The following is a 15,038-nucleotide window of genomic DNA, read 5'->3' on the forward strand; positions in this document are numbered from 1 at the left end:
TTTTCTCTAAGATGATAGTACACTATTCGATGAAATGGTACACTTCTATAAAAAGATGGCATGACTTTGGCACAGTGTGATAAATGCTATCTTCAAAATTGAATTGATTCTGATGTGGGATCATGCTATTTCAAGATTAAAAACAAACAAAACCAAAAAACCCCCAAACTAGTTAAGACTATGCAGCCAGTCAGTTTAGTGATCTTCAAGTCTAGCTTTTAGACAAAAATGTTTTCTTAGCCAACTTGGTTTGTTCTGAATTTATCAAGAGATTTTAAACTCCAGCTTAATCATTGATGGGTTAATTCTGGTTTCTTGGCTGACTGTATCAGCAGCAACAATGTTAAGAAACTTCTGATGACCTGGCATGCATTTTCTCAGCCTAACTGAGGGACATTAGATTTGGTGAATATTGGGGATCCTTTTTTCTCCCACTTTCCAAGATGGGTTGTCTGCTTTTTCCCTGTTGGGACTTTATTCTTTACACTCCTGCTCTTCTCAGCTTCCAGAATATTAGAAACCATCTCTTTTGACAAATGAGACAATTGAAGAATTAGAGCTTATTTCATAATGCCCAAATTCTCATTTTATAAGGCACGTTGTAGTGTTTATTAAATAATGTTTCATCTTTAGGAAGTTTTTACAACAGTATTTTTTTCCAGTGACAATTTAATAGTCTCCCCCATGAAACTCAGATTCTTAAGAACTTGGTCTGAGTCATCGCTGCTTCCCTAGTACCTACCAATTTCAAGCACCTTATTTATTCAATCTTTATCAAAGGGAGGTACATTGAACAAAATCCCTTTCAAGGGTGGTTAGATATATGAATTAAGAATGTATTTATGGAAGTCTTCGATATATCATCAACATACATACCAATAGAAGCTATCACTTTGTTCGTATTGTCTCACTATTACCAATGACTTGAGATTTCTATCAATAATTTACTAATTTGCCACAAAACATTACTTTTAAGAAAGAAATATATAATAACAATCACTGTAATCTTCTCCTTATTCTATTGCTGAGTGTTAACATCTTATTTTTAGATACAGAGCTTTATGAGATGAGAACTAACTTGTATGAGGCCAAATCTCCTAATGTCCTTACTAAATTCTCACCCTGGACTCATCTAGGAAGTTCTTATCTAATGTCTGTAGTTTCCTTTCCCTTCTCATACTTTTCCCAGCCAAAGGATGGCATCAAGTTTCACGGCTGTTTCTGCAGCACGGTGCTCCTCGCAATTGTCCAGAGCTACTTCAGCGTTTAATCTTACAGCCTGAAAAAGAAGTCTTCCTTACTAAAGTGACTTTTTGTTTGGTCTAAGTTTTGCTTTTTGTTTTTTGGGTTTTTTTGACAAATTTCATGTAAGACATTTCCGAAGAAGAATGTCACTCCCTTAAAAGCTAATTTTCCCACACCATGGAGAAAGATATATTACATTTTGGGATTAAAATTGAGCTTTAACTAGCTGAAAAATATGAATGCTTCTAATATTTTACCTGTAATATCTGTATATTCTTCAGCTTCAAGAACAGCACTAAGAGGGGCAGAGGCACAATTAAGCAGCAGACACACAGACACCCAAAAAATCTGTTCTTTCTTCATTGTATAAATCATCCCTGAAATACAGAACCCAGATATATTTAATTAAGAGTTAATGTCGAATTATCTATAGTAGGAATCTTAAGCGTACCTCCTAATGTAAATTTATATGACACTTAATGTGTACTGTCCACAAATTCCATGAGTCATATTTAAAACATTTGTATGTAGTATTTAATATTGTAGACATACATATGTTCAGTGCATATGTCTGATATTCAAATATGGAGCTCATATTTCAACCTTGAAAATATAAATTAAAATGGCAACAATTGATCAACATGCCTAAGTGTGTATTAAGATCCATTTTAATATAAAATTCTATTTCCCACATCTTTCTCACAGCTATTCTTCTTTCTCAGTCAGAATTAATTATATTTTAATATTTCTGGCATTTTTCTATTATTTCATTAATGCAACTTTCAATTCCTGATTTCTCCTTCCCTTGGCTTCAGTCCTTCTCTTCAAAAAGAGAGACATTTTCCAAATTTTGTCTGTTTCCTTTAAATGATATTTGTTTTTATAACCAATTTCTTTTTTTTAAAGAATTTATTTTTATTTATTTATTTATTTATTTATTTATTTATTTGACAGAGACAGACAGCCAGCAAGAGAGGGAACACAAGCAGTGGGAATGGGAGAGGAAGAAGCAGGCTCCCAGCCAAGGAGCCTGATGTGGGGCTCGATCCCAGAATGCCGGGATCATGCCCTGAGCTGAAGGCAGACGCTTAATGACTGCACCACCCAGGCGCCCCTTATAACCAATTTCTTAACCAGATTCTCTATGCGATAGCAGACAGAACTGCTGAAAAAAATAAATCTTTAGCATTCTAGCAAGTCCTTTGCCCCAGTCTTCCACCCTCAATTTAGGGAGTTACCTGATTCAAAAGAGTTTCACGGAAGAGTGACTTTAAGTGATAAACCAACACATTTACACTCTAAGGGAAACAGATTTCAACAGGAGAGTGAGACTTCCTCTTTCAAAATGATTTAGAGATCCACAGTAAAAAATAATGGAAAACCACACTGAAATTTTTTTAAGGCTCTTTCTACTTTGGATTCAAAGGTGAAAGGAAATGTGTTTGTATAGCATAGGAAGAGAGAAAGAGAGAACACATAAACATGTTCAGCCACTGATGTTATCAAAGTCAGGAAGGAAAGAGAAATCTTATCAGTAAGCATTCACAAATGCAAGAACAGATATTCCATCTAAAATAATTTAGAGAATTCTCTGTTTACTCCTATAGTGAATCATAGCTGCAATATACACCGTTAAGGTGTATGTAGCTTTATAACAAAAAATAAAGTAATGCCATTTTGCTTTAAGCTTCATTAAAATCACTAGTGAAATGTAAAGCCTATTTTTTCACAACACTTTGTAAATGTTAACATGTATTTGATTTTCTGTCAGTAGCCATGTTATTTACTTTCTATGTCATATCATAAACTATTTGAATCCACACACACATATATATATATATGTATGCATATATTTTTTTTTTGAAGAGTCAATCAGCTAAACTTCTAGTCTGTATTTTATTTTTGAAAATGTAGTTGTTGGTGCTTCTAGGTGGCTCGGTGGATTAAGCATCCACTTTTGGCTCAGGGCGTGATTCCAGGGTCCTGGGATGGAGCCCTGTGTTGGGCTTTCTGCTCAGTGGGGATCTGCTTCTCTCTCTCCCTCTCCCTCTGCCCCTCTCTGCTCGTGCTCTCTCTCTCTCTTTCAAATAAACAAATAAAATCTTAAAAAAAAAAAAGAAAATATTTTTCAAGGACTCTTCTATTTCCATTAGTTTCTTTGAGATATGCAACCTTGTTATATTTTGAGTGCAAAACATTGCCTATTTTTCTATCCCATCATTTAGGGAGCAGGCTAAAGTTGGGTGCCCAAAGATCTTGATGAGAATTTGGGCTCTAAACCCACGAAGCTACTTTCTTTAAAACTATTGGCCTACAGAGTTGCCTAATTTTAGTAGTTTTAGACTTTCCTTGGTTGCAAGGATTAGAAGCCAGCTCATACAGTTTGGGTCAAACTATGCATAGGAGGATGCATAGCACTGATATTTCCAGGGTTTTAAACCTTAAAAGATTATTCCATCAAAACAGTGTGACTGCTTGTCTTTATGGACTAGTGTCAAACAGCTTGAGAATAAAACAGATGGTTTCAATTTGGAGGAAGTGCATTTCACTTTTGGATCAATGCATTTGAGGTGAAAAGCTGTTAGGAGAATCGATCTGGAGGAGCTGAAACAGACTTTCTTAGGGTTGGGGAATAGGTTAATTTGGTAACATTGCAAATCTCAACATAAGTATATGGTTTTATGATGGAGTGGACAAGTGTGGCTCTCAGGAAGACTGGATTGTTGCTTCCAGAAAATGGAAGGGTGTCAGACAGATAAAAGGTTGAGTATGCACTGTAGCAAGCGAGAGCTAAGTAATGGCTGATCCAGAGCTTGAATTCAAGTTAGCCCAACCTCCCAGAGCAAAAGATTGATTTCAGGGGTGCCTGGGTGGCTCAGTCATTAAGCGTCTGCCTTCGGCTCAGGACGTGATCCCGGTGTTATGGGATCGAGCCCCACATCAGGCTCCTCCACTGGGAGCCTGCTTCTTCCTCTCCCACTCCCCCTTCTTGTGTTCCCTCTCTCTCTGGCTGTCTCTCTCTGTCAAATAAATAAATAAAATCTTTAAGAAAAAAAAGATTGATTTCAGCACGCCGCTGAAAAGACAGTACAACTTCTTATGACCTGATAAAACTGTAATCCGTAGAGATCAATTAGAGTGAACTGACTTAATTACAGATCATTGTAATTAATTTCCTTTTTAAGATTTCCAAATGCATCACTAAGTTACATTGCAAAATGGCAAACAAGACAGCAAACCCAAACTGAAGCTGTGCATTGGTTAACTGACAATGCCCTTCTCTACTCCATTTTTTGAATAGCTGAACCCATTAAGAATACCTACTACCCTACCTGATATCATAGAGAAAAATTGATTCAAAGGAATTCAAAGATCTGAATGTGAAAGATAAAGCATTAAATCTTACAAAAGAAACATAGGAGAATATGTTCATGATGAAGTTGGCAAAGGTTTCTGAATCAGGATACAGACAACACCAATTATAAAGTAAAATACTGTTAAATGGATTTCATTAAAATCAACTCATCAAGTTGAGCACCATTAAGATGCTGAAAAAACAAGTTGTGAGAAAATATTTGAAACTCATGTATCTGAAGATTATACATTGAAAATGTATGAGAAATTACAAATGAATATCCAACTAAAATGGGTTAAAGATTGAACACTTCTCAGAAGATTATAGGCAAATGGCAAATAAGCATATTAGAAGATACTCAACATAATTAGTCATCATAAAAATTAAAATTAACACTATTGTGAGATAGTATAACAAAAATTAGTAAAAACTGATACTATAAAGTGTTGATGACTTGAACCTTCACCATTGTTGATGGGATTATGCTGTCATCTGAGTTATTTGTGTTCCTCAAATTCCTGTATAGAATCCTAACTCCCAAATGTGATAGTATTAGGAGGTAGGGTCTTTCAAAAATGATTGTCTTAGGGAATAAGATTCATGTTCTTATAAAAGAGGCCCCACAGAGATCCCTCATCTCTTCCACTATGTGAGGACACATGCGAGGAGGTGTGAACTGTGAACCAGGAAGAAGGCCTTCACTCTTGCTAATCCCTTTGAATTTCTAATTCAACATCAGAAGTTATTTAAGCAAGGATATATTATATAAATGTGTTGTGTTAGTGACTAGTTGTATGTAATGATATGTTAGACACTAAAAGAGATTAAGAAATCTAAAGGAAGCCTTGACCTTAGGAATTTACATGTAACTGACTGAGTTAAATAAAAACACAATGTTAAATGCCTAGATAAATTGTCAGAGTATCTTTGTATATGCCAGCACATAGCAGTGAAAAATACACACATGTTAAATTGTTTAACTTGAATAAAAATAGTATTTATGTTTTGGGGTGACAAACTAAAAATCCTAAACTTAGTTCTGCCAGCAACCTGTTAAATAACCTTTGGAAATAAATTTATATTTTTATTTTTTTTAAAGATTTTATGTATTTATTTGACAGAGAGAGAGTGAGAGAGCACAAGGTGGGGGAGCAGCAGAGGGGAAGGAGAAGCAGGCTCCCCACTGAGCAGGGAGCCCAATAAGGGGCTTGATCCCAGGACTCTGAGATCATGACCTGAGCTGAAGGCAGACACTTAACGACTGAGCCACCCAGGTGCCCCATATTTTTGAACCCGATTTATAAAATACATGACTTTGACTACATTGTCCTTAAATTCCATTCCAGTTCTAAAAATTTATGCCTTTTAATTAACATATTTTATACAATCCACAGAATAATTTATAGTTATGTTGCATAACTTACTTTTCCATGCACTTTAATGCTAATCTGCAGTGTCAATTTTATCCTTTTAGGTCAAGATGTGTTCTCAGAATATAAGTTCAGCAAGATGTTATAGCTGTTACATAAAAATAGTATTCATAGGTTAATACGTATTTATGTCTGAATTAAAAAGCTTATATAGGTTTCTCAACTGTAGGATGTTTATAGGATCCTTATTATGGTAATGTGCAATTGTATATTCTATGGGAGAACGTAGTAAATGCATTTCCAAACTTATATGACAAGGGGCCTTCCCATTAAATATTTTTGGAAAGTACCTTAACAAATAATGTTACACTTAGGGAGAAGTCAGTAGATTTTCTAAACTAGAAAAGTATTAAAAAGCAATGATGTGATCTGTGCTTTAATAAAATCCAGGACGTATGGCAAATGTCGAGAGGGCAAATTTAAGTGGAATTGTCAGCTAGAATGTTGCAGAGGATCAGACCGAAGTTATGAACGGGGAACTATCAGTGAAACTACAGAGAAAAGGGAAGGTCTGAGAGACTTTTTGAGTTAAATATTGATAAAACTGAGTAATTGAGTAAATACAGGATATGAAGGACAGAGATTTCAAGTATATCCTGAGTGAATTATTGTGCTAGTCATACAAATAGGTAAATTAATATAAGTATTGATTGGTGTGGATATTAGGGATGAATTCAGTCTGGACAGATTGTATTTGAGGCTATGTTTTCTAAGTGGACCTGTATAAATGCAGTTAAAGATGTAAGACAGGAGCTGGGAAATGTTTGATAAAATCATCATCATCATCGTGAGGCAGGGTCATTTCATCAAGGGAAAAGTTGCCAATAAGTCATTTCCAGCTCCCCCTTCAACTTTTCCTTATTTCCTATCCGTCTTTCCTGTAATTATTGGCTTCATGAACACTGGGCTACTAATCCCTTGGCTTCAATGAAACTGCTAATTCTTGAATAAACCATACTCATTCTCGGTGTAGTACTTTGAAACAACTATTTCTTATGATGAGAATACTCTTCTACAAGATACTGGAATAGCAGACTCCTTCGTTTAGATAGGACCCTTTCCAGTTATCGTCTCCTTCAAAAGATTTTCTTGGAGCACCCTATTTAAAAAGTAACCACTACCGGTTTCTCATCATTTTATATCCCAATAACCTGGTTTTTCTTTTTTTAAGGTTCTTTGTCTTTTCATTACTGAACTGTAGAAGTTCTTTATCTATTATGGATATAGATTCCTTACAAATATTTTATCTTGGTTTATGGCTTATCTCTTCTTTTTCATATAAGTGTTTTTTTTTTAAAGATTTTATTTTATTTATTTGATAGAGACAGCCACCGAGAGAGGGAACACAAGCAGGGGGAGTGGGAGAGGAAGAAGCAGGCACCTAGCAGGAGGAGCCTGATGTGGGGCTTGATCCCAGAACGCTGAGATCACGCCCTGAGCCGAAGGCAGACGCTTAACGACTGCGCCACCCAGGCACCCCTCATATAAATGTCTTAAGCACAAGTTTTTATTTTTAGTAAATTTGATTTTTAAAAATAATTCAATAGTTCAGTAGCTATTAGTGTATCTACAAGTTGTACAAACATTGCCCCAGTCACTCTTAGAATATTTTCATTATCCTATAAGGAAACTTCCCACCCTTTAGCCATCACCTCCTTGCTTCCCAATTTCCCTATTCCACATCCCTAGGTAACCATTAATCTCATTCCTGTCACTGTATCACTTAATTCTGGACATTTCATATAAATGAATTAATCTACTATATGGCCTTTTGTGTCTAGCTTCTTTCATTTAGCATAATGTTTTCAAGGTTCATCCATGCTATAGCACATATCAGTATGTCATTTCTTTTTATTGCTGAAAATATCCTATTGTATAGAGATACAATAATTTATCCATTTATTAGTTGATGAAAATTCATGCTTTTTCCACTTTTGGGGTATTATGAATAATGTTATGAACATTTGTGCACAAGTTTTTGAGCAGACATAGGTTTTCATTTGTCTTGGGTATGTAACTAAGAGTGGTATTATTGTAACATATAGTAACTCTGCTTAAAATTTTAAAGAACTGCTGGATTGTTTTTCAAAGCAGCTGTACCATTTCACATTCCTACTGGTAATGTTTTGCTTTGTTTTCTGAATAGCACTTACCATCACTTACATATTTATTTTTGTACATGTTCACTGTCTCTATCACTAAAGCATTTTCCATTCTTAGCACAGACACTTTATATAAACATTCACAATTCTATGTTTAGTACCCAAAATGATGACTAAGTAATACCTGGTGAATAAATGAATTAATTAGGATATACTTTGTGAGCTAAAATTAGGTTACAATATGGATCTTTGGATATATCCATGCAGTTTTATTTATTTCTACCAGTCCCATCAAAAAATAAAGAGATTAGAAGCAAATGTGATGGAGTGGTCATCCATCAATATTTCTTTTTCTAACAGTGTTTTTACATTGCTTATTCCACTTTTCTGGAAGCATTGGAAGTATGAAATATTTCAATTGAAAAATTTGTTTAAAAAGAAATTTTTAAAAGAAAAGGTGAATAGAGTAGATTTTGTGCTTATAAAATTTTGCTTAGGTGGTAGGTATTTTCTAAATCAAAAGAGGAACAAGAAGGATTGCCAAAATCCAATCAAAAGAAATGGTAGTATATAGGAGAGATGCCAAAAGGTATACATAGAAAAGAGGTAATTAGGTGAAAGAAATGTATTATTTGTTATTTCACTATTTAAGTATGATATTAACATTCTTTTTTATATTAATATTCTTGAGAGAGTATGTGAAAGAAAGGGAAGTGGTCTGTATGAATCTAGGAAGTGAGGAGCCAAAAATGGAAAGGAAAAGGGAAGAACCTTGAGATTTTCACTTATTGACGATGTAAGCTTGTCTGTGAACTTCATATCAACTATAATCCTCTTAAAAATTTTATACTATATGAAATACTATACTCATCTTAAGAAAACTGAGGCTGAGGAAAAGGGTATAAATTTTCTAAATAGAATGAGACAGAGCTAAGGTTGCACCCATATCTCTGTAACTCCAGAGCTCATGGTCATATCATCATACTAAGCTGCCTTCCCAAAAACTGGTTAATCTGTCTTCAGCAATTTCTACAAAGCACTCTGCCCACAAGGTTACTCTGGTTTGCTTGGCAAGTATATCACTGTAGTAGAGATGGCTAAATTCCTTATGGAAACCAAGAACCAGCAAATCAATCCAAGTAAATGTTCCATGCTGTAATCCCAAGTAATATCTTTCCTTCTTCCCTTCCTCCTTTTTTTCTCTTTCTCTTCCGTTTTTTCCTTCCTTCGTTCCTTCCTTGTTTCCTCTACCCTCCACTGCTGCCCCCTTCCTTCTTTTCTCCTTTTTAGGTTTGTTTAGTGATTAACAGAAGGAGTCTGGAGTTAGACTGTGTTATGGGCTCAGTTGTGTGTCCCCCTACAAATTCGTATGTTGAAGTCTTAACCCCCAGTACTTCAGACTGTGCCGTATGTGGAGATGAGGACTTTAAAGAGCTAATTGAGGACAAACAAGTTTGAGGTGGACCCTAATCCAATATGACCGGTGTCCTTATTTTAAAAAAGAGGAAAAATTAGGATATGGATACATGCAGAGTAAAGACTTACTACCTAAAAGTCCAGAAGAGAGACCACAAAAGAAATCAGTCTTTGTTGACACCTTGATCTCCAACTTCTAGGTTTCAGAGCTGTGAGGAAATAAATTTCTATTGTTTAAGCTACCCAGTCAGTGACACATTGTTATGGCAGCCCTGGAAAACTGGTACAGACTGTAAAACTTCAAATACTATTTCAGTAACTTACCAATTATCAGAATTTGATAGTACATTTATTCCTTCTTTGCCTCTGTTTACTCATCTATAAAATGGATATTTTACTAGAACCTATCTCACTGGCTGTGAGGATTAAAAAGAGATTAGATTAGATTAGATTGTAAAGGAATTAGAATGGTGTCTAGTTCAGTAAATTGTAGCTATCACAATTTATGTAAGTAATTCTTGACAAGATGTTATACTATAAAAATGGCAGTTCAAAATTCATGGAGTTAAATCTTTCTTGAGAATGTTATCTCAGACTCCTTTGAAGGTCTAAAAAATAACTGAAATTATAGCACTGATTTGTGAAGAGTTTAGGGACAAACAGAGACATTTTTGTTCTAATTTGGTTAGGTATGGAACCCAAGAATTGCTGGGCTACAAGTTATAAGGTGAGCAGTATAGATCTTAAGGAAAAGTGAATATTCTAAGGATCACAGTCAATTGGAGCTGGAAACATGTTGGTGATTTGGCTTTGGTGACTGAAAGAGAACTCAAAGGAAATGGCAAACGATATTGATAAGGATGGGAACTTAAAGCAGGATTCAAAAAGCAAAATGCTCACAGAGAATGGAAGAGACCAATAGTAGGTTGGAATTACAGCATTAGATTTCTAAGAAAGGCGTAAAACAACAAGTGGGCAGTCACTGATCTATCATTAATAACTCCTGTTATTTTATCATCTTTTTAAAATATTTATTTATTTGAGAGAGAGAGAGTACACAGAGGGAGAAGCAGACTCTCCACAGAGTAGGGAGCCCAATGTGGGCCTCGATCCCAGGACCCCAGGATCATGACCCGAGCCAAAGTCAGACATTTAACTGACTTGAGCCACCCAGGAGCCCTTTATTTTACCATCGTTAAATTAATCTGGAAAAATTACATATTGTGTTTCCTTATATATTATCAGAATGGTGCTTATGTAATTTAAACTTCCTAGTTCAAATTTTCTTTCTCATATATTGTTGAACTTCTTTTTTAAAGTTTTACTATTAATTTCTGATATCAATGCATACTTTGCCTATCCAAAAGAAAGAAATTTCATTTTGGCTGCTTCTTTGTGGTGTACCAGTGAAAGACAGGAGAGACAAAACCTGACAACTAGAAAAGAAAAAAAAAATAGCTTGAAGAATAATTCCAATTTTCTGCTCAGCAGTGGCTAATGTTGTTACCTTCTTGGTGTTTATTACTGCCATCCACTCAATTTGGCTGATCCATAGGGGAGCTACCCTCTGCCCACTAAAATCTGGAGCCTGTTTTTATCTTTAATCTATGTGCTTCCTTGACTGTTTCTCATTTTGGGTGAATTTGCTACATACTAACACCAAGGATAATGAATGAAGAAAGAAAAAATTAAGATAAAACTTATGGTGGGAAAGGGGAAAGATAAAAACCCTATAGAGATTCTAATAATTTTCTCTTTTCTCTTTATGTTTTGAAGTTCATTTTGTATAAATAGTATTTTCAGTGGAAAATTTCCAAATATTCGTAATGACTAGGGTCCGGAAATGGATTTTTGTTAAAAACTATTCTTAATAGGCTTCCAACTCTTGTTCCTGAGTACAGAGTTTCTAAACTTGCATCACCTCAGTGAGAGGTTTGAGAGCCAGACTTTTCTCAAGAAAAGAGTATTTTTTGAATAAATACATTGTGGGAATGCAAATGTTTGGGCAGTTTCCCAAGAGAGGTCTAAGGCTGTATAATTGCACATTTGCCACATACCAAATTCTAACAAGTCAGCTCAGAACCTTTTTTATCTCTTTACTAACTTCCCCCCAGGTCCCACATTCTTGGGACACGGAGTCATCATTATAAGCATTATTTTGGCATCAGGATTATTTACCTATGAAATAAGATTTAAAAAAAAAGATAAAGTGTCCTGAGGTTCTGACTATATGGAATATAATACATTTATTTTAAGAAATGATATTAGAAGTACAAAGATATATCATTATAAAACACCATTTTTGAAGTGGTTTCTTACCTATTAGGTTACTGTATCTTGACAATAATGCTGTAAAGCCAATGGGACAGGTATACTGGATTTATGTTAGAGATAGGTGATTTATTTTCCAACATCATATGCCTAGATGGTTAGTAAGTGACAGAGGCAGGACTCGATTCTGGACTTTCCCAAAGCTTCCTTAAAATAAGCAAAACTGATATGATAGAGACTAAATTCAATTCAGGAAAATATAACTCAATAGATTAATTACTTATATCTGTCTGTCTGTATTTGTCTTTGAAATACTACCTTTATTGTGAATTGAAGACTATGAGTAGGCAATATCACCAAAGGAACTACAGGATGAAACTCAGTTTCTCTGGTTTGCTAATCCTATAAGTATAATTCATTAACCAAAATAAGTTTTTACTGTGGTCATTATTATAATTTTTAATTTAGTGAGTTGTCTAAATGTTTTCTATTTCTAGTTTAAATTCTATACTTCATTAGTGATTATAATTATTACTATGCAAATGTGTATGTAAATACACGTAAATACATCACTCTATCAATATATATGGGAAGGTGGTTTTTGACCCAAGCCTTAGCTAACCACATTCAAGAAGGGCATAGGTCAAAGCCTTAAAAAACCGGGGGGGGGGGGGGGGAGTTGCCCCTTACACTTGAGAAGAGGACACAGAAGTTCAGCCAGCAGTCAAAGACTGAATGAAGAGATTAGAATAAATCTACACAAAGGAACATGTAAAAAAGATACTGAAAATCTATAAAGTATCCTATTTTCTTTTTTCCCCAAACTTTAGAGGAAATAGAAGCCACATCTACAAACATTAAAAAAAAAAATCTTGACTAAAGACCAAAGTTGAAGGAACATGTGGGTGGCTCAGTCAGTTGAGCATCTGACTCTTGGTTTTGGTTCAGGTCATGAACTCAAGGTCCTGGGATCAAGCCCCATGTCAGGCTCTACCACTCAGCAAGGAATCTACTTGTCCCTCTCCTCTGTCCCTCTGCCCCTCCCCTCTCTCTCTCTCAAATAAATAAGTAAAATCTTTTTAAAAAGAGAGAGAGGCACATATGATATATGATATTATTGGAAGTGGAGGTGGGGAGAAGTGGCCTGAATTGTGAGGAAATTAAAAAGTAAATCAAGATAATTTGATGATTAAAACTACATGGAAGGTAAGGAAGAGAGAAGAATCAAGGACAGCTACACTTCCTGATTTAACAAAGAGTTGATGGATGGTTCCAGGCAGTGAGTTGAGAAGCCTAAGAAAAGGAACATGTTGCTTTAGGAAGGTGATGAATTCAATGTAAGGCAGTTTGAGTTTGAAGTGTTTGTAAGACATTCATTGGAGCCATGAAATAAGAAGCCCAATATGTAGATGTGGAGCTCAGGGCAGACATCTCTGCTAGAGATAGAAATGTGAGAATCAAAGTATAAGTGATAATGACTTCTATGGAGTGGATGAAATTGATTTAACAAGTACTTGTATAGCATTTGCTATGCAGCAGGCATTCTTCCTCTTTTAAGTGTTTTTCCAAACTTTATGTAATCTGTGACTCTTTGAGGTGAGTGTGAAGATTGGAAAGGAATACCCTAGAACTAAAGTCCAAAGAATGAGGATAAGGAAAAGAGATCTGAGAAGATGACTAAGAAATAGCCAGGGAAGCAGAAGGAAATCTGGCAAGCTATAGTGGCATGAATGTTAAGGGAAGCGGGCACTTCAAGAAATTGTTGCAAGTTGACAATGTCTAAAGCACAAAGGGTTCAAAGTAATGCAAGAGCTAAAAAACATGCAGGGAGTTTAGTGACAATGACATTGTCAGCACCCTTGCAAAATTACAAAAGATTTGGTACAGTGGTGTGGGCAGCAGCAGGTGAGCTATTGAAGGAACTGGAACAGAGGCTGTGAAAACAGCAAGGTAGGATATCATTTTATAAGTGTAGCCTGAAAAATAAGAGAGAGCATTTTAAGGGAAACTTTGTGGAGGGTATAGTTTTATATGTTCCTGCCATTAGAAAGAGGGAGAAAGAAGCTAAAACAAAAATAAAATGAATAGAGGGGCGCCTGGGTGGCTCAGTTGGTTGAACGCCCAACTCTTGATTTCAGCTCAGGTGATGATCTCAGAGTCATGGGATTGAGCCCCACATCAGTCTCCACATTCAGTGGGGAGTCTGCTTGGGATTCTCTCTCTCTCCCTCTTCCTTTGCCCCTCACCCCACTCCTACACATGCTCTCTCTCTTTCTAAAATAAATAAATAAATCTTTGAAAAAAATAAAAATAAAATGAACAGAGGATCCTATAAAATGAATAGAGATCCTGGGCAACAGGTAAAGAGGACCTAACTTTGGCCTGAAGAAAAGAGTATATCCCATTAAAACAAGAGGTTTTCTTTTTTCTGGGGGTCAGGGGATAGAGGGATATGATACATTTTCAGGTACGTGCATGTTATATGTGTGTGTTTTGTGAGAAAGTTGAAGAGCCAGTAGAAAGTAGATTTTCTTGCTGTGATTCAATTTTCTAGGTGAATAAGAGGTTGACATTGTTCAAAATGTCAAGAAACAGTGGACTTTTAAAAATGTGAGGGTTTGATTTTTTTTCTCCAGATGAAATAAAAGGAGATACTGAAAATTTCTTATTAAAGGATTTATGGGCTTCTGGAATCCAAAATTATAAATTCATAATAATTTCTGCCTTTGAAAATCTGCTCCTTCTTGCCAGATATAAAAATTAAACTTTTGAAGGATTCTGAGTTGGAATTTATCAGTTGGACAGACATAAAAGACAAAAAAGGGCAAGACTTTGAGGAGTGTTGGCAAGAGGAAATATATAAGTGGTTTATTATTTAATCATCAAATAGTTTTTCCTGCATGTGTACATTCTTTGTTCAAAAAGGTAGATGATGTATTAAGCTAGCAATATCACACACTTGGAAATTTAAATATATGAAAATGGCTAAATGCAAACTCATGTTTATTTTAGCATAAAAATGTTACATTTTAAATATAGATATGCAACATTATGGCAATTATTAGATATGGCAGCACATCCATCTACCAGATGTAATATTACACAAAGTTAATTAGTAATGATAATGAGTAGAAGATATAGTGGGGAATAACCATGGTAATATGAATTTAAAAGCTAAATACAAAAATATATGTCTATTTCAAGATAAACTAAGTAAAA

At 35.2% G+C, this 15,038-nt stretch overlaps 1 protein-coding gene across 4 annotated transcripts in view; it reads right to left on the minus strand.

Moving 5' to 3' along the window:
* Positions 1-15,038, minus strand: part of TFPI (tissue factor pathway inhibitor) — a 63,450-nt gene that overhangs the window by 35,420 nt on the left and 12,992 nt on the right. For 2 of the 4 annotated variants that reach the window (XR_004623524.1, XM_011236040.3), the window contains exon 2: positions 1,503-1,622. The exons of 1 other annotated variant lie outside the window; for it this stretch is intronic. Coding sequence is in view for 2 of the 3 variants with exons in the window: in XM_011236040.3 (XP_011234342.1) it covers positions 1,503-1,620 (118 nt within the window). In the remaining variant the exon portion in view is untranslated. Of the gene's footprint in view, positions 1-1,502; positions 1,623-6,024; positions 6,119-15,038 lie in introns of all 4 variants that reach the window. One more of the 4 variants, XM_019808972.2, reaches the window with a different exon arrangement.

The sequence above is a fragment of the Ailuropoda melanoleuca genome, chromosome 2 (genome assembly GCF_002007445.2).
Source record: "Ailuropoda melanoleuca isolate Jingjing chromosome 2, ASM200744v2, whole genome shotgun sequence".
NCBI lineage: Eukaryota > Metazoa > Chordata > Mammalia > Carnivora > Ursidae > Ailuropoda > Ailuropoda melanoleuca.